We start from the raw sequence: 25869 nt of genomic DNA, 5'->3' as shown, positions 1-25869 counted from the left end.
TTCTGCACAATATTAGGAGCAGTGTTTCGCTTTTCTCACCCATGGGAACATAAACAAACATTTTGCTTTCGTTCCCTGTCCTTTGTTTACATATTTCTAACCTGAAAATAATGTTGTTTGACAGCTAGTCTGGCCAGTGGAGTGAAGGAGTAGTAACCCCAGAAGCCAATCCACAACCAGACCCACAAATGTATAAGAATGAAAGAAATTAACAGGATCACTCCCTCTGTTTTGGGGAGCAACTCTGCACTGCAGACCTCTTGTCTCCGTGTCATTGCTTTGCGTGCTGCTACCACAACTGGTGACCCGTCTGTGTGACAGAGCAGTCTGGTGAGGTTTTCCTTCCCCTCTTTCTCCCTTGTGTGCCTGGTATTCAGGATGCCTTGGTGTTGGAGCTTTGGGGGGACCTCTTGGAGCGGAAACACGCTTAGGTCTCTCAGGAGGGGCTTCAGTGTCTGGTCGCGTGGGGCAGAGAGTGTGGATTCTTTCCCATGCCAGATGACGTGCTCTGTCGTGAGGTGTGGTTCCTCCTGGGGGAATGTCTGATGGAGGCGCTCGAAACAGAGTATGATGTGAAGGTTGCATGCTTGTTGGTGCAGTGGAAATTATTTGAGGGGGCTGTGTTGAGGTTGACCCCCCGCCCCCAGCTCGCAGACCTTGCGGGATGCCTCCCCTGTTTTAAATCTGGATGGGGGGCTGGAGGAAGGTGGGGTCGTTATATCAGACCCGGAAGTACTGTCTGAGCCTGAACTTCAGCTCTCTTGTGAGACGGACTCTCCCCCTCCCTCCCCAGTCGCTGCGCCCGGGTGTCTTTCTCTCTCGGGCTCCAGCGCTGGTCTCCGGCAGGGGAGCGCATCCCGAGCCCGTCGGCGCTGCTCCGGCAGCAGGGGGGTGGGGCCAAAGCAAGCCCGGGGCCGGTCCCGCCTGTCCCCGCGCCGCGGTGCCACTGGAACGGGGCGGGGCCGCCTCCCCTCCATGCCTTTCCGGCGCTGGTGGAGGAGGGCGATCCAGGGACGTGGCCCTCACTGTCGTTTGACCGGGATTCGGTCACGGTGCACGGTCCGTGCTGCGGCACATCCATCACCTAGCCGATGGAGCCGGGGGAAGCGAGCACCCCGCCCTGCCACCCGGGCCGGGGCCGGAGGGGGGTGCGCTGGCCGCTTCTGTCCCCGCGCCGCCTGCTGGGGGAGCGCAGGGCGGGGACGCCGCCGGAGGCAAGGTCCCGGTCAGTCCTTCGATGGACACCGCCCCCAGGGGCGGGCTGACAGCTCCGTTCCGCTCGGGGGTGGCGGTGCCTGCAGGCCTCCGCCCTCCGCAGGGACTCTTCTCGGGGAGGTCCCGGACCCTCCGCTCCCTGCGCCAGCCCCGTGGGCTGCGGCGGGGGGCGGTGCTCGCGGGGCGGGAAGAGACTCTGGTACGGCCAGCTGTGATGGGCTGCCGGCGGGGGACGGCGCGACCCCGGCGGCGGCCGAGCTGCTGCTGCCATCTCCACCTGAATGCAGCCCGCGCTTCCCAGCTGCGCCGGGATGTGTGCCTGCCGCAGAGCCATTTGACCGGTCTCTGGCGGCCGGTGCCGCGGCGCTGCTGGCGGGCTCCAGCCCTGCTGTGGATGGGGCGGCCCCGGCAGCAGCGGCTGGCCCGGCTCCGCCTCCACTTCCCGCTGCGAGCACTATGGTGGCTGAGGGCGCTGGGGTGTTCAGTGCGAACGGGGACATGGCTGGGATGCAGCCTGTCTTTGACAAGAGCAGAGGGTCCCGCGCTGTTGGGTCTTCCTCCACGGCCTGGTGGACACTCCCCCCCATCAGGTGACCGTACGCCTGAGAGACCACGGGCGATTCTGGGGGTAGGTGAAAGCTAAGGTTGAAGGACTGAGTGTGCTGATGCTGTTGCTGGACCTGCAGTGTCTGGTGTTCAGCCGGTCCCCAGCCGAGTGCCTGCCTCTGACCCTGTGGGGCCCACAAGGCAGGATATGGCAGGTGCTGCTGCTTCATCTGAGGGTCTTCAGGCCTTCCCTGTCCTTCAGGGTGTTACTCATAACACCTATCAACCCTTGGCTTGGCAGGCCTTGACAGAGCTGCGTGATATGGTCTGGGGTTGGCCGAGGTGATGCAGATCCTCTGTTATTTAATGCCAGCCTTTTGTTGCCCTTTGACATTTAGAGCTTGGCTCGGACCCTTTTTCCACCGGTCAAATATGACTTCTTTGAGTATAAATGAACTCAGCTGGCAGTCAGAGCGGTGGAATGGAATACGACACTGGGTCCAGGCGATCCTAGACATACGATTAATACCGATATGCTACTGGGAACAGGCAATTATACCAGGGCCGACAGGCAGGCTGGTTTTGAGCCCTTGGTCCAGGAGCAGTGCCAGCAGACAGGCATGGCAGCCCTGGTTCAGACCATACAGCTGGCTACTCCACAGTAGTCCTTGGTAATGATCGTCCAGGGAGTTGATGAGCCCTTCCTGTGCTTTGCAGGAAGGCTAACTGCTGCAGTTGAGAAGCAGGTGAGTGATCCTGTGGCAAGGAAGCTCATGCTTCAGTCCCTTGCTCAAAGCAACTGCAATGCTGTTTGCAGGGGGATAATTGAGGTGTTTCCTGGAGATCTGCCCATGTCGCAGATGGTCGAGGCCTGTGCAAGGGTAACCCCTTCCAGCCAACAGATGGTTGCTGTAGCTACAGCTGTACAGCCAGCCGTGGCTACGGTTGTCCAACCGATGGTGGCTATGGCTGTCCAACAAGCCGTGCCTACAGCCATGCAGCCGGCTGTGGCTGCTGCTGTGCAGCCTGCCTGGATCATTCCCCAGGGCATGCAATGGCAGCAATGGGGTGCTTGGGCCAGGTAGAAACAGGGCAGAAAGGCACAGAAGCTCTCTTCTTTCTTTGTGTACAGCATGGAAGGCCGAATCATGCTGTGGACACGTGTAAGGCAACAGTGCACATGAATGGTGATTTGTTGGTCAGTTCAGGAAACGCAACACGGAGCGTGAAGGCGAGACACGTGCTGACACAAATGTCTCTGCCTCAGCCCCAGCCAATGGAGATCTGCTCAGCAGGCTTGCAGCCAGCACCCGCGGTTCAGCAGGTGTTGATGTCTGCACAGCCGAGTCTGTTGTGATTGATTCAGACAAAATACACAAGGTTCCCCTGGATTCTTTGGTCCCTTGGGTGATGGCATGAGTGCCTTCCTGATGGGGAGGTCCAATGCCACCATTCAGGGTATCATGGTGCACCTGGGACTGATTGATGCAGATTTTTCGGGACAGACTGACGCAATGGTCTCCACACCCACCCCCCTCTGACTATCCCAAAAGGCACACAAATTGCTCAACTTCTTCCTTTTAAGTCTTCTGTTTCCAGGACCAAGGACCGGTCATGAGGTGACAGCAGCTTCGGCTCTATTGGGCTGCCTCAAGTGCACTGGACTGCTGTCCTGACCAAAGACCGTCCTGAGACGCTGTGTACCATGTCCATGCCTGGTGCCACGCCATTGGAGATTCACCTTCGTGGCCTCCTAGATACGGGGACTGACGTGAGCATTCTCTCCCTGGCTACTTGGCCTCCACAGTGGCCTTTGAGCCTGGCACAGATGTCAATCGTGGGCTTAGGAGGAACGAAGCAATGCTACGTGAGTCAGAATCCCGTGGTCATCACGAACCCAGAGGGACAGATGGCCATAATTTGGCCTCATGTTGCTGAGATTGCTTGGAACCTCTCGGGGAGGGATGCTTTGGCCATGTGGGGAGTGCGATTGGGAACAGATTTTTGATTGGGGCCACTGTGATGAAGGGCGCAGTGTCCCATGCCTTCTTTATGGTGGCTGGTGGACAGACCCATCTGGGAGAACCAGTGGCCCCTCCCTCATGACAAGCTAATCACCCATCGTGAACTCGTACAGGAACAGTTGGACCAGGAGCATTTGGAACCATCTACCAGTCCCTGGAACGCTCCTGTCTTTTGTATCAAAAAGAAATCTGGGAAATGGAGGTTGCTACAAGACCTCCGAAAGATCAGTGCCGTGATGGAAGGCATGGGGACATTGGAGGCGGGCATGCCATCCCCTACCATGCTTCCTGCGGACTGGCCGGTCCTCATTGTGGATCTGAAGGATTGTTTTTTTACGATCCCTCTGTATCCCGATGACAGACCAAAATTTGCCTTCACAGTACCAACAATAAATAATGCCAAGCCTGCGCAGTGATATCAATGGAAAGTTTTGCCTCAGGACATGCAAAATTCCCCTGTGTTATGCCAATGGTGTGTGGCCCATGCCTCGTCTGGAGTTTGCAAGTGGTTTCCTGATGCTCACATCTATCATTATATGAACGACATTTTGGTGGCTGTGCTCACCCAGGATGAGCTGCTGAGGCTACAGCCTCAGTTGTTGGATGCTCTGCATTCACATGGACTGCAGGTGGCTCCAGAAAAGGTACAACATCCACCTCCCTGGAAATATTTGGGGGTCAAAATTCTGGAACGGACAATCCATCACCAGGAGGTGCAATTGTGCAGGACAATCCGTCTTCAGGAGCTGAAGACACTGGATGATGCTCAGAAGCTGGTAGGTGTCATCATTTGGTTACATCCTTACCTGGGACTGATGACAGCACAACTGTCTCCCTTGTTTGAATTGTTGAAAGGGGACACTGATTTAAAGTCACCTTGTGAATTGACCCCTGAGGCACGAAAAGTGCTGGAGGAGGTTCAGCAAGCTGTTTTGGCTCACCAGGTGTACCGCATTGAACCTTCCATTGATGTCACTGTGTTCATTACCACTCCTGATTTACATCCTACAGGTATCAGTGGCCAAAGGAATGATGATTGGACTGATCCTCTGCACGTCTTGGAATGGATCTTCCTGCCTCATCAGCCAGATAAGACGGCAACGGCGCTGTTTTGAATTGATTACACGCTTGATAATCAAGTGCCGGCAACGCTGTTTGCAATTGATGGGTGCAGATCCCTCAAAGATCATACTCCTGGTTCAGAGGGAGGAATTTGATTGGAGCTATGTGAACAATGCTTCACTGCAAAGTGCTCTTAAGGGCTTTTTAGGGCAGATCACTTATCATCTGCCTAGCCACTAGCTATTGGCAAGTGGCAAAAAATACTCAGTTTTCTCTACGACCCAAAAACAGCCAAGAGCCAGTGCAAGGACCCACTGTCTTCACTGATGGTTCAGGCAAGAAAGGAAAAGCCATTGTTACCTGGCAGGATGGATCTGAGTGGCAGGTTTTGGAAAGCCGTGAGAATGGGTCAGCCCAACTGGTTGAACTAAGGGCTGCTGTCATGGCATTTGAGACATTTTCCCAGGAACCTTTCAGTTTGATCACAGATTCTGCCTATGTGGCAAACATTGCACAGCAATTGGGTTATTCAGTTTTGAAGGAGATCAGTAACCCTGCCTTGTTTCATTTCCTGAAGGGCCTGTCATGTGCAATTCAGGTCAGGGTTCATCCATACTAGGTTCTGCATGTACGGAGTCACACTAAATTGCCAGGGTTTGTAGCGGCAGGTAACGCAAGGGCTGACAAGTTGGCTAACCCAGCGTGGGTAGCCCCTCAGCCTGACGTGCTCGTGCAGGCCAAGGCATCACATGGGTTTTTCCACCAAAATGCGCATACGCTGCAGAAGCAGTTCCAACTGACAGCCACTGAGGCTCGTGAAATTGTCGAGTCGTGTGACGACTGTCACACCCTTGGTGCGCCATTGCCGGCAGGGGTTAACCCCAGAGGCCTTAAAGCCTTGGAGCTTTGGCAGACCGATGTCACCCAGGTCGCCGAGTTTGGCCGGCTCAAGTATGTGCATGTCACGGTGGACACGTTCTCATCTGCGATGTGGGCTTCTGCTCACACAGGAGAGAAAGCCCGTGATGTCATTGCCCACTGGAGGCAGGCCTTTGCTGTTCTTGGCATACCTTCTGCTGTGAAAACCAACAATGGTCCTGCTTATGCCTCACAGAACGTACGGCAGTTCCTACAGTCATGGGGTATGTCACATAATTTTGGCATCCCTCATTCTCCGACGGGACAGGCGATTGTAGAACGCACTCACGGTACACTCAAGCGTGTTCTTCAAAAACAAAAACGGGGAATGCAGGGTGAAATCCCGCACAGTCAGTTGGCAAAAGCTTTGTACACCATCAATCACCTTTTGGTGCCGCAGAACTCAAATAATCCTGTCATTTTGAACCATCACCTCTAGTTGCAGGTTTTGGATGATGCGCATCAGCCTCGAGCGAAGGTTCGGGTCCAAAATTTAGTCACCAAGCAATGGGAAGGACCCTATCACCTTATTGCTATGGGGCGTGGGTATGCCTGTGTGTCCACAAATACTGGGACACACTGGCTACCTTCAAAGTGTGTCCGTCCTGACCTGCGACCGCAGATGCAGAATTCAGCTGACAGGCAAGGTGGAAGCAGTGATCAGCTTGAAGGTCGCCAAGTGGAATCCTCGAGTGATGACTCAGATGCTGATGATGTGAGTGATCACTCTGATGATTCCTCCACAGACAGTGATTGAATTTGTATATATTCCTTTTGTAAATTCGTTCATTTTTCTTTTTCTGTTTCTTTTTTGTAAGGTTAAACTAAGCGTGGGTGTGTGTCACCCTGGTTTTTCTGAGTATTTTTAAAGCCTTCTACTTGTTCATAAGATGGAGTCAGTTTCTTTAGTTTCTGCACAATATTAGGAGCAGTGTTTCGCTTTTCTCACCCATGGGAACATAAACAAACATTTTGCTTTCGTTCCCTGTCCTTTGTTTACATATTTCTAACCTGAAAATAATGTTGTTTGACAGCTAGTCTGGCCAGTGGAGTGAAGGAGTAGTAACCCCGGAAGCCAATCCACAACCAGACCCACAAATGTATAAGAATGAAAGAAATTAACAGGATCACTCCCTCTGTTTTGGGGAGCAACTCTGCACTGCAGACCTCTTGTCTCCGTGTCATTGCTTTGCGTGCCGCAGGCATGAATGAACCAATTACATTTATAAATGTTATAACTACTCTAGCCCCTTATTAAGCGTGCTAAAAACCCATGTTAAAAAATGGAGCATATTCTATACTCTTTTGGAGTTTATTACAGTAAAACTTTCAGAGGAAAATATTATCCCCTACATCACAACCTTTGCTTAGTTTTGCAGGTTTCAGTGCGTCTGACTGACCTTAGACTTCCAGTTACATACAGAAATTCAATATACAGAAATATAGTCCATCTATACTTATCTTAGTCCATTATTTAAAAAGAAAAAAAAAAAGCTCAGATGGGGGATATAACACCTTTTTTTTTCTATCAGACTTTCTCTGTAATTTGCTGAAGTCTTTTGACTGCAAAATAAGCTGACTTTGTACTTTCCCACAGACAGTAAGCAATTAGAGGTTCTTCAGGACCAATATCTTTATGCCCAAGTATTCCATTTGGAATGTCAGTGTTTAGAGGGCCTTTGGCTGCTGAAACTTCTACTGAAAGCCTGGTTAACTCCAGCCTTCAGTGAGTTACAGGACAAAAATCTCCAACAGTCCACTGAACCTGATGCAGCTTTTATGCAACCCCGTGGTTACAGTGATCCCCTCTGATTGATGTACATTTTATGTTCCTTTTGACCCTTTTTTACGTGTTATAGGGATTGGCTGGGATAGAGTTAAGTTTCTTCACAGTAACTGGTATGGGCCATTTTGGGTTTATGCTGGAAGCCATGTTGACAAAACCAGTATTTTGCTTCTTATTGCTGATCAGGGTTTACTCAGAGTCAAGGTCTTTTCTGCTTTTTACCCCACCAGTGAGTAGGCTGAAGAGGCATGGGAAATTGGGAGGGGACACAGCCAGAACAGCTGACCCCAACTGACTCCAGGGATATTCCACAACATGTGGTTTATCATATCATGCATAGCCCATAAAGTTAGCTGAAGAAGAAGGAGGGGGCAACATTTAGAGTGATAGAATTTTTTTCTCCAAGTCACTATTACATGCGATGGAGCCCTGCTGTCTTGGGGATGAGTGAACCTGCCTGCCCATGGGAAGCAGCAAGTTATTCCTTGTTTTGGTCTCTAGTGTGCTTGGCTTTTGTTTTCTCTGTTAAACTGTCTTTATGTCAACCATGAGTTTTCTTACTTTACCCTTCTAATTTTCTCTCCTGTCCTGTTGTGTAGATGCAAGAAGCTGTGTGGGGTTGAGGTGCTGGCTGGGGTTAAACTATGACATATAGGCCAAAAGAGGGAAATGGGTGTCTGAGAATAAACCTCTGTGGAAACTAGAGTGCCAGTGTATGGAAAAGCCACACAACAAAAAGCCAGTGTTCACAAAGGAGATAGAAGAGTCCTGAAACTTTATTCAAAGAAAAGGAGAGAGTCTACTGGGGCATATCCCCATGGGGTCTCTCTCTCAGTTTTGGGGGTGCAGCCTCCTTTTATCTTAAACTCCCAGCTGCATGTTCCCCTCTTTCTTTCCTCAGTGGCAGAGGCACTAGGAAAGTACAGCTTTTTCCAAACCACCTACCAGATATTCCTCCTGAAACATGTATCATCAATGTCCCCCAAAAATCAGAAGTTCAGGCTGTCTGGGTTCTGCAATAGACTTGTGTGGACCCATTTCTCCTATTACCCTAAAGTTAACTGAGTCAAACTGTCCAGGTGCACGTGTGAGGTGGGGATGAGGAGCAGGAGGGCACTTCCAGTTGGGAGGGACAGGTAGTCCTGAGTCTCATGGCAAGGTGAGCTATTTGGCAAAGCCCTGAGTTTTGCTTCAGGAATGTAAATTTTCCTGTAAAGCAATTTACTGCTCCCTGAATGAAAGGTATATCAGTGTTCCCAGAAGTGTAAAGCTGTTTGCTGAGTCTGTCCCTCAGTAAAGGTGGTGCTCGGTTGTTGCTACTCTAAGGTGATGGCTAGTTCCAGGTCGTTTTGTCAGAGACAGGGCTGATCAAGTAATTTAATGGGCAGTAGCTGGGTGTTAGCAGAAACCTGAGGTAAGCCTTGTGACTGGGGCAACCAAATAGTGCATTTCGGGGGTTGTTTAAAAACATCAGAGTTGAGGCCAGCATGAATTAAACCTAAAGATGCTCAACTCTGCCCAGTACTCAGATAGGGTTTGAGACGCCTCCGCTTTGCTTCTGGACATTAAGTCTTTTTATTCAGAGTATTCCAGACATGCAGTAACTGACTGAACTGGAGGAGCCAGAGCTGTGGCTGTTGCTAGGGGATAACTCCCAGTACAGTATGGGGAGTGAGCACTGCACCACCACAATGTGAGGCAGTGGGTGAAAAGTGAAATGTGGGGCTGCACAGAGGGGTGAGTGCAAGCCCCGCTGACTCCAGAAGGCTGGCTGGCACGTCCCTCTGTGTTGGGCAAATCATTATCAGAGAAGCGTCTAAGCTGATAGAATTAATTAATCCTCCCCCCCCCGCCCCTCCCCCGGGTGCAGCTTTGTTTTCCTGCTTCTAGCAGGTTTTGTGAAGAATGCTATGCAGCCTTCTACATGTGACTGTGTGACTATGACATTTGTAAAATAAATTTTAAAGTGTTATTTTCTGGTTTTCTCAGCCTGAGGAGAGCAAAGTTGACCATTTTATTGAAATCCACTGGAAAAGGGCACTGAGAAAAGGGTCTTTAATAAGCAGTTTCTTTTATTTGCAGCCGTCGGTGACTTGCCATCTCTTGCTGCATTCCCTGTGCCCAGCGTAGCAGCCCGCACAGCCTGCAGAGGCAAACCTTCCCTCCTCGCCTGTCTGGCTGAGGTGTTGCTGTGCTTAGCAGCTATCAGGGCATCGTGGCAGGTGTATGCAGTCCTGGCCAAGAGGATGACAGGGAGAGCTGTACCTTTAACTGAAAAGAGATGTGCGTTACTCCACTGCAATCCTCCCTGGTAGCTTCAGAGTAGCAAATCTCAGTGCAGAGCCTGGGGCTCAGTGCATGAGAGCAGAGTTCTGTGCACTGCATAACCAGTCATATCAACTTTGTAAAGGACTTGCTTTTTAATTTTATTGTTATTCCTGAACTTTGTAAGAGAGAAGAGTCTTTCTATCCATCTGAACCATGAGTGGCTGTTCAAAGAGATGCAAGCATGGGATTGTCAAATTTGCCCAGGCTATTTTTAAACTCATCACAGGCACTCTGAGTAAAGGTAAGGGAAACATTTCAGTTCATACTGTTCCTCTGTTCTATTATGTTTGTGGGGCGAGTTTTGTAGGCTTGAGGTAGGTTTCTGATAGGGCTTATTATTTGTCTCTTCAGAGGTGTTCTGGTTTAATTCTGGGAATTGGCTGCTCTGAAAGAAGTTGCTGTGTGCAGTGAAGATTGGAGTTGTGCTGGAAAGCCTTATGTAATTTTTTCTACCTTCTGTAGTTTGTAACCAGGGCTTATCAGTCTGCCCTGTCCAGCAACTGTAGTGAGTTATTTCAATGTGTTCAGAGATGTATTTGTGAAAATTGTGAAAATTGATATGCAACCTAAAAAATTTAAAGACTTCCTAACTGTCACTAACAGGTATTTCTGCTTTACTGTCTCTGCTAATTTGAAGCATGTGTGTACCTTGCTTCAAAATGTAGGTCATTGCTTACTGCATACATTTGAAATACCTTTTGCTAATCTAAGTTTTGCGTCTCACTTACACCCTTCTTGCTTTCCCATGTGAAAATGAGAGTACCAAACTTATTTATGTTGTCCTCTTAATAAAAATCAAACAACAAACAAATTAAACTCTCTCTTCTTCTTTGTAGTCTAGTAGTTCCTCTGTTGGTGTCCCCAGGTAAGTTATGTTATTTTTGTTGGCCACTGCTCTCAGCACACTTCTCAGCACACCTCTGGCAGCTAATTATGTGAGTATCAATGATCTCTGAGGAAATTCCTACCAACTGTATATAGTACTAGAATGTTTCTCACCCCTTGAAATGTGGTCAGTTCATAGGTGAAGGTCAGACTTCTCCAAGTTTTGTGTGTCTGGTTGGAGACAGGGGTGGTTATCGGAATTGATAATAGGGTTTGAACTAAATTATTAGCAGATGTATTTGTATCAGGCTGGAGAGTCTCTGTTATGATGCAATTTTTTAAAACACAAACTCAAGCTATTTTTAATGTGGTCATAGAGAGCAAAAAAAGAAACACTTATTTTTCATATAAGTTTAGAATTCTTGGAGGTGTATGGCTGTGTTGGCTGTCTGGAGCACATGGATATCCTCTAGTATGAATTTTAATGTTTAAGTGGTTTCTTATGATAAAGCAGGCTTAGGTAACTTAAAAAAAAGCAAATATAAAAGTGCCAAGAGGAGTTAAGAGCAGTTTACTTCTGCAGAAACTGGGGAATTTTATTCAGTCTGTTTCTCTAGAAAAGAAATGTCGTTCCTAGACAGCTTTGTCATATAACATTGCTGGCTTGCAAAAGAAACCTGCACCAGAAAAATGTCTGTTTCACATTAAGAATACTGGACAGGTTGGTTGCTTTTAAAATCAAGGTTGGTTTAAAAGCACATCTGTGTGTACTTAATTCTTCTTCTTCCATTTTCCTCCATGTCATCCATATCCTGCCAAACACCAGCAGAGGAAAGAATAAAGAATTATAAAAGTCTGTGATACAAAAGAGCTAACCGATTTTGGTTATAATCCATGGTTAATGCCAAGATACCTCTCTTACTATTAAAAACAAGTGAGAAAAACATTACTTGTCATGCTCGGAAGAAAAGGAAGTGGTAATGTCTGCAATATCTTGTCATGTCAATATGGTGAATTTGGTGTACTTTATTTGTGCTTTTTTTCATGAGATAATGGTGTACAGGGTGCATGCTATTACAGTCACATGGTAAGTTTTGTGCCATCTGTTTGAGCTGCACTGAAGGCAAGAGGAGACTTGTGTTCTGGTCACATTTCCCCACATGTACATCTAGAGCAGTTAATCTAATATGGTGCTTTCAAGCAGCCCTTGTGTTTCTTGACATAAATAAATGCAATAATAAAATGAGACTGCCACAATTGCCTTTGCTTTGGCAATGAAATAGATGAAAATTTGAGTCTGACAACAGAATAGCATTGGATGAAGAGCTAGAAATTAAAGTATTAAGTATCCAAGACATATTTCCCCTGCCCCTGCTGCCTTCTGAAATGTGCTGCCAGCATTGTACTATCATAGTCATTGCAACCAATGCAATGGTGTTGTACACTTTCACCCGTCTCTTTCCTATGCCAGTGTCTCACTTCAAGCTGTTTGGATGAGATAAGAGTGTCTTCCTAGGTTTCAAAGAATGTAAAACCCTGATAAACTTCCCTTTTTCCCCATTCATCTTGTGTTTTGAACTGAGAAAACCATATACAGGAAGGAATAAACCACATGAATTAGTTTGTTGTGCAGACATCAAAGATCTGTTATAATTAGAATAAATGTTTTATCGTTACCTATTAAAATCCTAACTAGAAAGAAAGTGATTAGAAAAATGTAGCTCAGGATTGTTGAATTTAAAAAAAGTATCAATGCTTGTTTGTATCTTTATCCCAGAGCTAATTGTTTAGTATTTCTTTTAGTAAAACTTCTGCATGTAAAACCAAGAAATAGAAACTTCTATATTGCTATTGTTGGTTTTTTAAATTTACACCATATACATGCTTTTGCATATTCAAGTATTATCACCTATGTTTTTCATCCCACTCCTGCTTCAGTTTTTAATACTGTTTAATGTGAGATTTTACTTTTACTCTAAATACTTTTACAAGGAAAATACTTTACTAGGCACAAGTTTCAATCTCTTCTTATGCTTGAGCCATTCTGCGAGGTTATTGCAGTTGGAGATACTACACTTCTCAATTGGCATGTAATCCTTAGCTGCGCTCTGTGGCTTCTGCTTGTTTTAATAATAGCAATGGTTATTTACAGTAGTAAAACGAAGTTGATTGTAGCTATGAAGTCCTTCCTTTTGCAGCAAGGCATGAGGGGCATGTGGCCTCTCCCTACAATGGGCAGTAAGGGAAGAGGCACACCTGATAAACCATTGTGCAGCCTGGTTGGTATGCCCTGATTTATATCTGCAGCAAGTCTATGAGGCTGGAAGCAAAGAATTTCATAGCTGGTACTTTTGCAAGCTGGACTAGCAAATTTTGCCAGCTTCCCTCTTAGTATGTTCTTCGGAAAGTCTTAGTACCAGAGCAGAGTTTTTTTGCATCTGGAGAAGGTGAGAGAAGGCCTCCTCCACCAAGAGCTTTGCATAGTGAGACGTAGACATTGAAGAAAGCATGCCTGGAGAAGCATGCTGGAGTGAGCAGGATAACTCCCTTATTCTCCTTGGCTGGGATGGGTGTTCAGTGCCTCCAGAGAAGATCATAGAAGAGGCTTCTGGAAATGTTACCACATGATGGGAAGTGGGTGAGCAGAGCACCTTCACTGAAGTTGCCTTTGTGAAAGTGTTCCTTCGCATTACTCCAGTGTGTGAAATGGTGGTACATTCTCCATGGTCTGGAAGCAAGTAGGGATGGCAAGAATGAGTTTGTAGAGGGTTTCATGTTGAGCACAATGACTAAACAAGAAGCTTGTGTGTTTGAAGATATTGCTAATACCATTAAAAACCTAGGAGGGAATGGCCTTGCTGGGTTACCAAAAATGAAGCTGGAATGAGATCTCTTGTATTTCTATTAATGTGTTCTAATTATTAACACAAGAAAAGCAAGAATATTTTAGGAATCAACTCCTTCATATTCCTTTGCAATAGCAGATAGGTTTCTGCAAATTAACTACCCTTTCACCTTTGTTCCAGAACCTCCACTCTTTTAGTTGTGCTCTTAAGATACTTGCCATAGGCACTTATTTCTGATTTTTTGCTTCTCCCAATTCTGTTCCACAGTGCAATTCATCTGGAACTGGTAATTTATCTACTTTTCCTAGTTTTAATTGTCTAATTATCTGTTCTACTGAAGTGATAAAGTCTTCAAACATCTTGCTCTCCCCCCTGCCCCAGCCTCTTCCAGCATGAAAAAAAGTATTCTGAGTGTTTTACAGCTGTGTGGTCTGTTTTGATGCTTTATGAATTTAAATCACAGCTAGTCTTCTAAGATGTTATGTGAGATGGTAAGGAAAGCACATGGTCCCTCTTAGTCATACTCAGGCTCTGTCTCCTCTTAGGGGAAGTTAATCTTGTGCCTTTAGAGCACACTAGCACTGCATTAGGTTTGTCCTCATGACTCTGAAAATGCAAATGTAGTGTAAATGTTGCTAGATGCCCTAAAGACTCAGGAAGGTTCATTACAATTGTTCAAGTTATGCCAGGGTTCCTGCACATGTGTGACGTATGAAAAGATATTCTTATCCTCCTTTGGCAGCACAGCCTCTCTTCACTCCTTGAATTAGGGCTACTGCCTTCAAGTTGGGGGAAGCTCTAATTCAAAAGGAACTGATACACCAGTTCTCTACTGCACTTTTCTGAGTGTTTTAAATGTTCTTTAATAAGAAAAGTGGTTACAGAAACCATAATAATGTGCTTTTATAGGGTGGAGTTAGAGCTTGTCAGTGTTTACCAAATGGCCCTGAAAGGTGAGGGTTTCTGTCCATACAATGCTGTTAGATGGGGGCTGTTGCTCTGAGGCTGTTGCTAGAATAACTGTTCACATAGAGAAGAGTCTGGAACTACTGAAGCTTCATCATTCAGTACGTAACTTTACCCCATGAAACTCTACAGTTTCATTGCATGATGGGGACTTTTACGTGGTGTGACGGTAATTTTTGTTTTGCTCTTTAAAAATGCCAGCTTATCTAGTTACTTTTTCTCCATAATGATCAGTGTTTGAGCCACTAAGAAAAGTACACCTCTGTTTGGCATGTTACATGTTTGCCTGCCTATAAAAAATGAACTGCAAATAAAACTCTCTTCTGCAAAGGCTGTACTACTTAAGAATCTGAATATATGTACGTGCTTTGCACTTTCGTCATCAAGAAAAAGATGAATTTTAAGAACTGACAGTGAGAGGAAGTGATAATGCTCTTATCTCCCTTTTAAAGCTCTCTGCAAACCTCTGCCTCTAAGCTAATGTCTCTGCAAGCATACAGCTGCATGTGGCTGCTAGAAATTTATTAGAAACTTAATTGTAGTGCTGAAAGATAGGTATATAATGTTACTTAGAAAACAAAGGAGCTGTTTCCAAACTGGGCCTGATAATTCATGTTCTTATTGACTGCTCTCTCAGGATTTGGTAGTTGCCTCTGAGGCCAGGATCTCTTAATACTGAAGAGCACCATATGATTGAGCAATAGTTGTCTGACAGTGTTTAAGAAATACATGTTACAGAATGTTAAAGCAGTAGCTTTAGTAGCTCTGATTTCTCAAGCAAAGGACCAGTAGAATGCAGTATATCTAAGAGTTTTATGGGGTGTAAAAGTAGAATATTGTGGCCTGTATTTTGGGTGGTGAGCTTTATTGTAACTTTTCTTCCCAGTCATAATTCATATCAATTGTTTGCATAGAAAAGTAAAGTTGGAATGTAGGGGTTTTTATGTTACATATTGTATTTTTGCCAATACTTTATGGTATTGCACAGTACTTTCTTTGTTTCAATAGTTTTTTTTCTATAAATGCCTATCAGAGGATGTATTACACTAAAATTACAGAAATATCTTGTTACAAATGGCACTGTAGTAATGCAAAAAAAGATGTGAAATGGAAGTGGAACATAGTAATATAATGTGGAGATAGAAATTATGATTAATGACAGGCATCAAGGTTTGCTTCAGTGAAAAGAGCATTTTTATTGGTTAATTTGCCTCATACATGGAACGGGTACCATAGTTGCTGATTTTCTCTTTTGAAGGAGAGCAAGGGAAGTGATGCAAGTTACAAGGTGAAATAATGCTAGTCACATGGCAGGAGCATGCAATGCATGTTTCTGATGTACATGGCTGACTCCTCTTCCTAAAAGTAAGTTTTTAGCAGAGGGTTTCACTGATGACTTGCTACTGCTATTCCAAAAGTGTACTGAAGTGAGGTAGGTCTTGTTAAAGTACTAAGATGTGGTTAAAAGCTGTAAAAATGCAAGCTCTTCTTTCTTCCATTAATTCAATGCCATAGGGTTTTTCTAAGTTAAGTTTGAACTGGCTAATATTTTTTTCCAGTCGGACTTGTTGACTGTTATTTCCGTGTCCTTTCTTAATGAAGAATAAAAGATCAGAGAGGCAAAATTGGAGTAGATCGGGTGTAATATATAAGTGTTAAACTGTTAATTTATACTGGTTCCCTAGAGAGTAGTCATGTGAAATGCAAATTTCTGTCATTGTAGTTTTCTTTTGCATATAACTTTTGTTCACCTGTTCTTTTTGCATGCAGTTGAATGGCATTGTAGATAATTTCCCTTGCAACTTACAGACTGAATGCCTTTCTGAAATGAATTGTACAGTAGGAAGTCACTGAAGTGAGAAAATACAGAGAACAAGAAATTAGTGCAAAATCAAATTCTGCAGTAGAGATGAATTGGAGGAGAAAGAAGAAAATAAGGTAGCTCTGGTCCCACCTATCTAGGGAAGGCAAGATTCATGTTTGTTTCTGCCAAAGCTGCATATGAACAGAAAAGAAAAGGAAAGAAAAGAAAAGATTAAAAAAAATCCCACATTATTTTCATGATTAACAAGTACTAAAATAGGAGCTATGCTCTTTAACCTCCAGTGAAAACTCAGCATAAGTTCTGCTTATATCTTCAACCACATCCATAGTTTTATTGGAACTGGAGAGCAAATTAATATTACTTGAACAAAAAGTGTCATACAGCCCACTTATAACTTCCACCAAAGATGATCTGTTTTTATATTTTTTTGCAATTGCATAATGAGACGTGGAGAGACTGGGGAGGTGGGTGTGTGGGGATTGTTATCTATGTTATTACAGTGAAGGATTGCTACTGGCAGTTATCAAACACTAAATACTCCATTTAATACTACAGATACAGATAAGGGGGTCACAGATTTCAGTCTTGCATATTTGCTGGATCTTGAGACTCTTGGACCAGTCAGCAGAGTGGTCCTGCACCATCAGTTCAAGAACCCGTTATTAATTTTATTTTTCATTATGAAACAGAAAAGATTGCTAAACATCAAGTTTTGTTGTTTAGCTTTTAATTTTTTTTTTTACCAGAGTGCACTATATGCAAATCCCTTTAATCACTTTGAAAGATGTGCTTTTTTTTTTATATTTCTTCAAATTCTTCTTGTTTGTCTTCCAGAAATGCCCATATTTTTACTGCTCATAAACATATCAAGGGTAAAAAATTGTTCTTCATTATTATATCAGTCAGGCAGTGAACTTGATATTACACTACAAGAAATAATACTAAATGCAGATAAAGTTGAAGAATTTACCAATAAACTAAATTTTATCATATTTTTCCACAACCACATGATTTTAGGAGCAATTGAAAGAAGCTGGCTGTTAGGTGAAGGTATTTATAAGTGACAAGGCTCACTGTCTTATGTGAAAGAAAGGAGAGCAATAGGATGAGAATAATGGCCTTTGCAAAAGAAACTTAGGCAGGATTGAGAAGCTGATATGTAATTTTCTGAGAGGATAATTGTGAGCCTGATATTTCTGGGTCTGAGACATTTTAGCCTGCTAGCAGCTGCTAACTTTTTCCCAAGGGAAAATTTCTCAAGAAAGCTTCTTCTCAAAACAATCTTGGCAAACAACTATCCTTTTTCAAACCAATCTTTCTCCAGGTGGTGTTTTGCTGTTTCTCTAGTTTAACCAATGGGATTAGAGAGGTGTTGTTTCTATTCACCAGTCATGTTAAATCTCTATTGGAATACCTTATAAAAGGCAGTAAGAATTAGACAATAAAGCCTTTTTTCTATGCTCTTTGCCTTCTGAAATATTTGGAGTCTTTCATCTGTCTTTTGTGTCCTATGACAGATAATATTAAGAAAGATGGCTGCTGTTTGTGGGAGTGATCCTCCTTTTATGGTAAGATAAGCACTCTATGGCACTGATGAAATAGTGGAAACATGTTACAGTTAGAGCAGAAAGGACCACATGCAGCATGACCTGTTTCAACTGGCAAGGGGATTAAGGAGATGACAATAAAAGATAATGGAAATACACTGGAAGTAAAGACAAGAGCCAAGACCTGTGAGTTCTGAGTGGCTTCAGGCTAATTCTTCCTTTAGTCTTCAAAAACCAGTTTATGTGTCCTGTTGCTTCACACAATTGCTGTAGGGAAAGAGCAGCTAAGCTTACTATGTCTGTAAAATGGTGTGGGAAAAATCAAATTTCTAGGTCAACCAACCTAATTTCCCTGAAGAGATAGTTATTAAAATAAATTAGGGGGAAACATCCAAATACTAGAGAGATGAGCCAACTTTGAAATTACTTCCTTTACACCATTCTCTGCCCACTTAAACATTATACCCCTCCCCAGCTAGTCAGTTTTGTTTTGTCAATGATCAGATGTGAAAAAAACCCACAACGAACCAAACAAAAGAACACCACTAGTGCTTTCATTAGCAGAACTTTCAGAGTAGGAATATTGAAAACAGAAGATGTGGCGCTGCTTTATTAGGTTTGTTTTGAAATCAAGGTATCTGGTATTTTATAATCAAAGTAAAGAAGAAATTGAAATAATGTAATTGAAATAGCTGTTAAAAGACCATTAAAAATGTGTTTAGTTATGCTACCCAGCTCTACTACCAGCTTAGTCTGATGTTGTATTGCTTTGGTTAGGTGTTTGTAGCTGGGGAATCCAGGTTGTTTTACAGTTGCTGATGTAAATTGGAATTTGGATCATGAGAGTTCTGTACAATTTTGTAGAATAAATGTTAATATTCACTGTCATACAAAAATTAGTCCTGTTCACTTAGGAAGGTTAGAGGTTGCTTTTCCATCTCTTGGTGATATCTGAGCTCTTACAACTACCAAAAGTGGTTTTATCTGATTAGTTTACTAGTGATAATTTTACTCTGATTTTTTAAAATCTTTTTCCTTACCTTTGCTTGTCCGCAGCTTTTCAGTGGTTGTGTGGAGTATTTGGTGAAATGTATTGTGGTTTTGGTTTATTGTGGTTTTGGTTTTTTGGGGATTTCTTACGCTTGCTTGGGTGGGTGGGAGTGTTTTTTTTTTTTCTCGTTCCATGTTGGGGTTTTTTGTTTTGTTTTGTTTTTATGGCATTGTGGGGTTTTTCCCCCTAAAAATGGTGTTTTTTCCATCAAAATAAATCTATTGCTCTTGTTTTGAGCTGTTACTCTGGGAAATTTGCCTCTTGAAAGTCTTATGATATGGCTCCCGTGTGTGGAACGGAAAGGACCCTTGTGCTGTCATAACTACCTAGATGGGCACCAGTCTGGTTTGTGTCTCCAGCTACTAGAAAACAAAAAGCAGACATAGACTGATAAATGTTATTGGTCTTCTGTACAGATTTATTTCTCTCAGCTATGAGAGAAATTACACATGGTAATGGTCTCATGGAATTAATTTTGTGTCTTTTAGTCACTGCATTCTTGAATGTTGAAAAAAAGCCTATGTTAATTTTTAGAATTTGTATCTTCATTTTTCACAGTCAGGTAAGTTCTTAATTTCTGATCTTGTATCTCTGACTACTGCAGTCAGATGTCTGTGTCTGGTTTTGACATAGAACTCGACTGAGTTAAAAGATGGGGGAAACCAGTATTGAGACGTTAATTTTGAGGAACTAAGGATTTTTAGGAAAGTTAAGATAATAAGTTGCTGAATTAGCTGAAGTAGATAGGTAAGCTTTGTTCGCAGTTAACAGAAGCCGGATCTTAGGATAAGCTACCCTGGATCTTGTAACTCATTGCTTGTCAGGTTTATGTAGCTGTGCTTGTAATGAAAAACAAAATGTGGTAAATAGGACGTAAGATAGCTGCAGATTTCCTGCTTAAAGGACCCATTGAACACAGGAAACTATAAGTTCTACCAAGGATTCATTTGTCACGAATGCATTGAAAAGGTAGAAAGGTCAGGACGAGGAAGACTCATCTTACTTCCTCATTTTTGGTGACCCCTCCCCAGAATAGACCCCCGACTCATTTTAGGAAACAAACTACGCATGCTTAATAGCCTTTTTGCCAATTAGCATACGAAGCAAGAAATGGGAGGTGACAGGGGTATGAATATGCATTTGTATTTTGGGTATTCAACACTTTTGTAAATAAAAGGCTTTGTAATTACCTGTGAATTTTGCAGTGCGAATTAGGGAAATATCCCCGCGTGCTGCCCGGCCATAATAAACATACACTTTCTAACTTTAAACTGTTAGAAAGTTTTTGTCTGTCACAGTTGGGTATTGATACTAGATCAATACCCATATTTCTTTAATAAGTCAGTATTACATGTTAGTTGTAGATTCTTCTTTTTAATTAACTTTTATTACTGGAAACTTTTTTTTTTCTAATTTTAATAGGCTTAAGTATATTGCTGTACAGTGCTGTGATTTGAGGTCATGAAGTATTTTCACTGAGTCTTTAAATTTCATTGTTTTTTTCATACTGCCTTCCTGTAAAGTCTTGGTATTTTAAAGCTGCATAAAATACTTCCTCTCAACACCATCTGAAAGATTTTAAATGTCACTGGGTGATTTGCTGCATTTCCACGTAGATAAATTCTGTGCAACCATGGACATTAAAAAAGTTAACTTTCAGAACATAAAATGATGGCACATGCATGTTGTTAATCTTGTCCCAAAAGAGCTACTGCAGGTTTTTATTCATAACTGTTAAAACAATCTTGCTTTCCAGTGAAGAACCATCTGGGCATCAGAATTTCTGTAATGTTTCATTCATTGAACTTTTTAAAGAAGCTATGAGACTACAGGAGTTCCTCATTTATTCATTGGGGTTCTTTGTTTTTACGTGGCTGGGGGCATCATGAGACCTTCATTTATTAGGTGTCTCATGCTGACAAACATATGTTTTCATAGTGCAAACTGGATCTGGAATCTTCTTCCATGTAGCGTACCCAGACTGCAGCCTGCCACCAGCCGTAGCTTGCTCAAGCGGCAAGCTGTGGCTGTGTCAGCCATCATGGTGGCCTGCTGAATTATTTCACAGCCTGTGACTGGAAGTAGAATCATAGGATTGTTCTGTGACCTATTCAGATGTCTATTATGTGACAAAGGTTACATATTTTATGACTGGCCTTGCCTGAAAAGTTCCCTCTTTCTTTTCCTTGAAAAAGCAACAAAACAGCCACCACCATAAAGACACGCTTTAAATTCTCCTAAATTGTCCATTCTCAAGCTGCTCACCTACAAATACCAAGAGTAGGATTTTTTTTGTTGTTTGTTTGTTTGTTTTGTTTATTTAGTTTGTGGGTTTTGTTGTCTTTTTAAAGGCTATTTTAGCTCTTATTTGCATTTCAGACTCCTTCTTTTTGGCAGATATATGCAGTACTTTTCATTAATGAAAGAAGACATTTATGAGATTGGAGTACATAGGTGAGAGTGCTAAATGACCTTTATGGTAAAGGCTATGGTTCTTGTATTTCTCCTGAATATTTCCAGGATCTCTGTAATGTTCATGTGCTTTTTAGTCCAGGGAAAACACTTTGATGCTTTGGAAAGCAGCTGTTGGGCACAGTGTTGTGAAAGACAGTTTGGAGAAAAAAGCCCACCAATTAAACAGTTTTGTCATGTGGATGTTGCATGTTTTCTGACATAAAATACATTTTAGCTATTCTTCACTCTCTGGCATATTTAGGATATTTAGTGATACTCTCTGAAGTATTTAGGATTGTCTAATATCTTTAAGCAAACTTGAAAATCATCATTTTGGAGCATGTATAATTGTTTGGCTTTTTCGGCAGTCTGTAATTAAAGCATGTGGCTAACACTCTTTACATTTATTTGTATTAATATGTACTGGTGAAGCATCTAGATTTTTATCCTCTTATACTAAGTCTCACTTATGAAACTACTAGTGTGCTATTATCCCTGCAGTTTATGGATTCCATTGCCTTAAATCGTGTTCTCAACTTTGCCTCAACAGTTCGGTGTCATCTTCTTTCTATTTGCAATTTTTCACTAGTTTTAGTCATATATGTTATATATTTAAATATCCTAGTGCATATTTAAATGCCCTGGAGAAGCAACTGATGTTTTATCTATTAAAAGCACCAAACACTTTTATGCTTTTCTGAAACCAGTTTATCACATGACTTTGTGAAAGTAGATGGGCCAAAGACTGGGATTTGATCACCTGCATTCAATACCTCCTTGACCTATGCTAAAAATGAAGTGTCACTCAGCAGCCCTGGTATGAAGCTGCAACTGAGTTAGGAAGTCACCTATGAGACACTTAAATACTCAAGGCTTCTGCTAAAGTCAGCAGTAATAGCATAGTTGACACCATTATTTCTCCTCACTGTGTTGTAAAAGGGAAGGCTTTTCCTGAGCTGATGCTTGGAATGCTGCAGACTGAACCACATCACTGAGCAGCTTACATTAGCAGCTCACATCTGAACCAAAATTTAACTTCATGTTTTTGATCTCCTCCAGTGATACACCAAATCTTCTAATACACCCTGCTACATTAAGACCAAAGAGTAGAAGTCCTGTGCATAAAGCACAGGCAGTTAGGCATTCTTAAAAGAACTGTATTCCTTCAGAAAATGCAGAAGTGGCCCTTTTGTGGGGAGTAAAGACACCTTGCATAATAAATTGGTTCCTAAGATTGTGCTGAGCATTCACTTGACAGATACTGGCAGTGTATTCTGGAAAAGCTTCTGAGTGTAGCATGTTAAAACATCACAGAGTAGAAACTGCCAGGAACATTACAGTTACCTGGGCAATGTTGTCTTGTTCTCAGGCCAGCTAATCTTCTCTGAAGTATACTGCAAGAATCCTTACTTGCAGATTAACCTATTTAGCATGCTAAGATTTTCTGAAAATCTGCCTGGAATTAGAAGATGTAAGAAGTAGAATCACAGAGCAGTTTGGGTTAGAAGTACCTTCAAGATCATGAAGTTCTCAGCAAGTCAGTATAGATTCCTCTTCAGCTACTGTTGTTGCTGCCTCCCGTGTTGGAGAAATATTATCTTATTGCAAGCTGATGAAATCTGAATCTTGCTAATCCAGGAAAACAGCTTCTCTCTACAAACTTTTGCAATTGTTTTCTTGGTGTTGCAGGTTGTTGGTTTTTGTTGTTGGTTGGTTGGTTTTTTTGAGGGGTTGTTTGTTTGTTTGTTCGTTTTGGGCGGGGGGGGGGTGTGGCCAAGGAGGAGTGCTAGTTCCCTCAATAATAGTCCTATAACTTTTGTTCATCTTCCAACAGAATCACCATGACCAAGTCTTATTTGGCATCAAGAAGAAAAAACTACTCATGAGAGTGCACAGTGCTTGAATAATGGGACTTTTAATAGTTTCAGGAAAACACTATTATTCATATACATATAGTGGGCCTGCACAACTTAAGTATTCATCAGGGTATAAAAATCTATCCACATTCTTCCTGTGTTCCTTAAAACTTCCAGTCAGCTCAAGCATTATTCCTTTGGTGTCAGCATCAATGCTGGTGAAAATTATGTAGAGTCAAACAGATTTCCAGGATGAATTTAATCCCCTGCTGCTGCTTGTGTTGTTGCTTCCTTTCTGCTGGCAGGAGTTGTCTCGGTTTTGAAAGACAGTTGTTTGCTAAGGAAAGTTAGAGCTTCTCTTGGAATGGAGAATGTAAACCCCCTTCTTTCTAAATTATTATAATTTTGTAATTAGGGACTTTTAGGTAAATATATGGGAATAGGAGTAATAGTTTTTTACTAGGAATACTAGGAATATTAATATATATATTAAAAAAAGGAAAATACAAATGTAGTAGTACCAAAAAAAAAAAAAAAAAAAAAAAAGTAAGGTGGCAAACAAAAATCTGGGCAAACCCTGACAGAGTCAGGGATGCGATTCGGCACCCTGTTGGTCAGGGTGTTGGAAGTAGTCTAAATAAGTCTTCTTGGAGTGATAGAGTGAATGGTTCTGTGGAGTAGAGGTGGTCTTGTAGAAAGTCTAGTGGTGATGAGATAGGTCTGGTATTCCTCTGGGAATTTAGTGTAAAAACTGGATACTTTATGTTCTTCAGTCCCAGTTTTTATTTAGTTAGGAATAGTTGGCTCCTCTCCTACTGTGTAGGGTATCTCACAATGGGATGATGGAATGTGTCATGTCACTGGTGGGCCCTAATGGCCCATTATCAGAAGATGTCCCCCAGGAGGATGGAGGGGTGGTGAAAGAGATAAGAAACACTGCCCCACCTGGTTTTAATGGCTGGGCCATTATCAGAAGGCATCCACCCCCCTCCCCCCTGGAAGGATGAGAGAAGGATAAAACATCTCCTAAAAAAAAGGCTTTTAATAGATGAAATAGAATACACATTTTTAGGTTACATAATCCAAGACAGGAGTTTTAATGCTTAATATATACCTTAATCATTTACTCTGCCTTGAGAAAGTGAGTTATGTAACTGTAATGGTCGCTGCTTGTATGGAAGCAATTCTCATAGGAAGTGTTTTGCTGGATCTCAGAAAAATAGCATTTTTAATCAGATTTATTGTAGACTTTAAGGTATAATCCAATAATATTAAAAAAAAAAAAAAACCCACCTCAACCAAACAGAAACCTCCAAAGGCTATGTTGCTTTTTATACGCTGCTGTAAGAAGCATAGAGTTTGTTATTAAAACTTCAGTCTAGTGAATTACAACTTTTGTAGATGAAAAACTAATAGAAAAATATTTGCAGAGGCTCAAAAGAGTAATTAATCAACTCCATCCACTGGAAAAACACTTAGTTTTGATGTTAAGTGAAAGTGTGAAGTAAAAATATTTTACTTTAAGATCTCAAAAATGTAGAAAATAACCAGCTCTGTACACATGAAGAAAGAATTATTTAAAAACAACAATCTTATGTGATGTCTATATATTTTGTTTTCTGCAATAGAATATTTGGCTTTTCCCATTAACATCCCATTTCTTTTGGGCAAAAGAGGAAGCTGTGTTTGGAAAGAATCCAGAAAAATGGAGTTTCTCAATTTGTGTGTGATTTTCCCTCTGCACAGCTGTTTTTACTTTTACTATTTCTTGTCCAAATAGGAAATTTTACTTTGCTAGAGGAAAGAATTTGTGCAAAGTTTTCCTTCAGGTGCTTGCAATGGGTATGAGTTGGAGGAAAATAACCATTTTTATATAACAATTGACTTCCTTTATTTTTGGAGGAGGTAAGTCTGGAGACATAGCTTGCACTCTGAATAAATATTCATCTGCTACCAAGAGGGATAACTGTGATTAGGGAGGTGAGGAGGATGTGGCTTTAAGGGGCAGTCTTGGGAATATTTTAGAGCAGTTACTCCCGGTCTTTGATCTCTGCTGAGCTGGGAGGGGAGCAAAGTGATGGGTTACCAATTTGCTGGACTGAGAGTAAAGTAGTCATGAGCAAGTTCTACTTTGAAACCTGGAGAGTCTTTTTTAAACTACTTGAAAATGAAATTTGAAGGAAAGTCTTCAAAGAGCCTATTCCACAGCTAGCTTGGTCACCTTCTTTACTACCAGTATTGTGCATTAGCTTCAACAACTATCCTACTTGTTAGGTTATTTTTTAAGCTGTTACCACACTTCTGCCTCAGCTTTTTATGAACTATCTCTTCCCCTTCCCATCCCATTTGATCACCCAAACCATCTGTACCTGTGCCAGATGAACTTTTACTTTACTGAGAATGAGAGAGGTTTGAGTTGTAAATACACACAACAACTGATGCATTTCACAAAAGTGTTTTGTGAAGATGTACGTTCCTCCTTGTGGACACAGTTATCCTATATTAATTTTTGATGGTTAGCTTTTTTTCTAAATTTTAGCAGCCACTTCCTTTCATTTGCTGATCATAGTGAAAAGCAAATTCTGACAATGTTTTGTTAGTAATGTTGGAGAATTCATGC

At 42.5% G+C, this 25869-nt stretch overlaps 1 protein-coding gene across 4 annotated transcripts in view; it reads left to right on the top strand.

Moving 5' to 3' along the window:
- Positions 1-202: 202 nt before the first annotated feature.
- LOC120759074 (Kv channel-interacting protein 1) overlaps positions 203-25869 on the top strand; it is a 332257-nt gene continuing 306590 nt past the window's right edge. Inside the window, exon 1 of one of the 4 annotated variants that reach the window (XM_040077971.2) lies at positions 203-330. Coding sequence is in view for 1 of the 4 variants with exons in the window: in XM_040077968.2 (XP_039933902.1) it covers positions 10033-10120 (88 nt within the window). In the remaining 3 variants the exon portion in view is untranslated. Of the gene's footprint in view, positions 331-9827; positions 10121-25869 lie in introns of those variants that run through there. The other 3 variants (XM_058422429.1, XM_058422428.1, XM_040077968.2) reach the window with 3 other exon arrangements.

Source organism: Hirundo rustica, chromosome 14, assembly GCF_015227805.2.
Source record: "Hirundo rustica isolate bHirRus1 chromosome 14, bHirRus1.pri.v3, whole genome shotgun sequence".
Taxonomy (NCBI): domain Eukaryota; kingdom Metazoa; phylum Chordata; class Aves; order Passeriformes; family Hirundinidae; genus Hirundo; species Hirundo rustica.
Note: the sequence above shows the minus strand (reverse complement) of the source record. Positions and strands in the feature narration are given on the sequence as shown.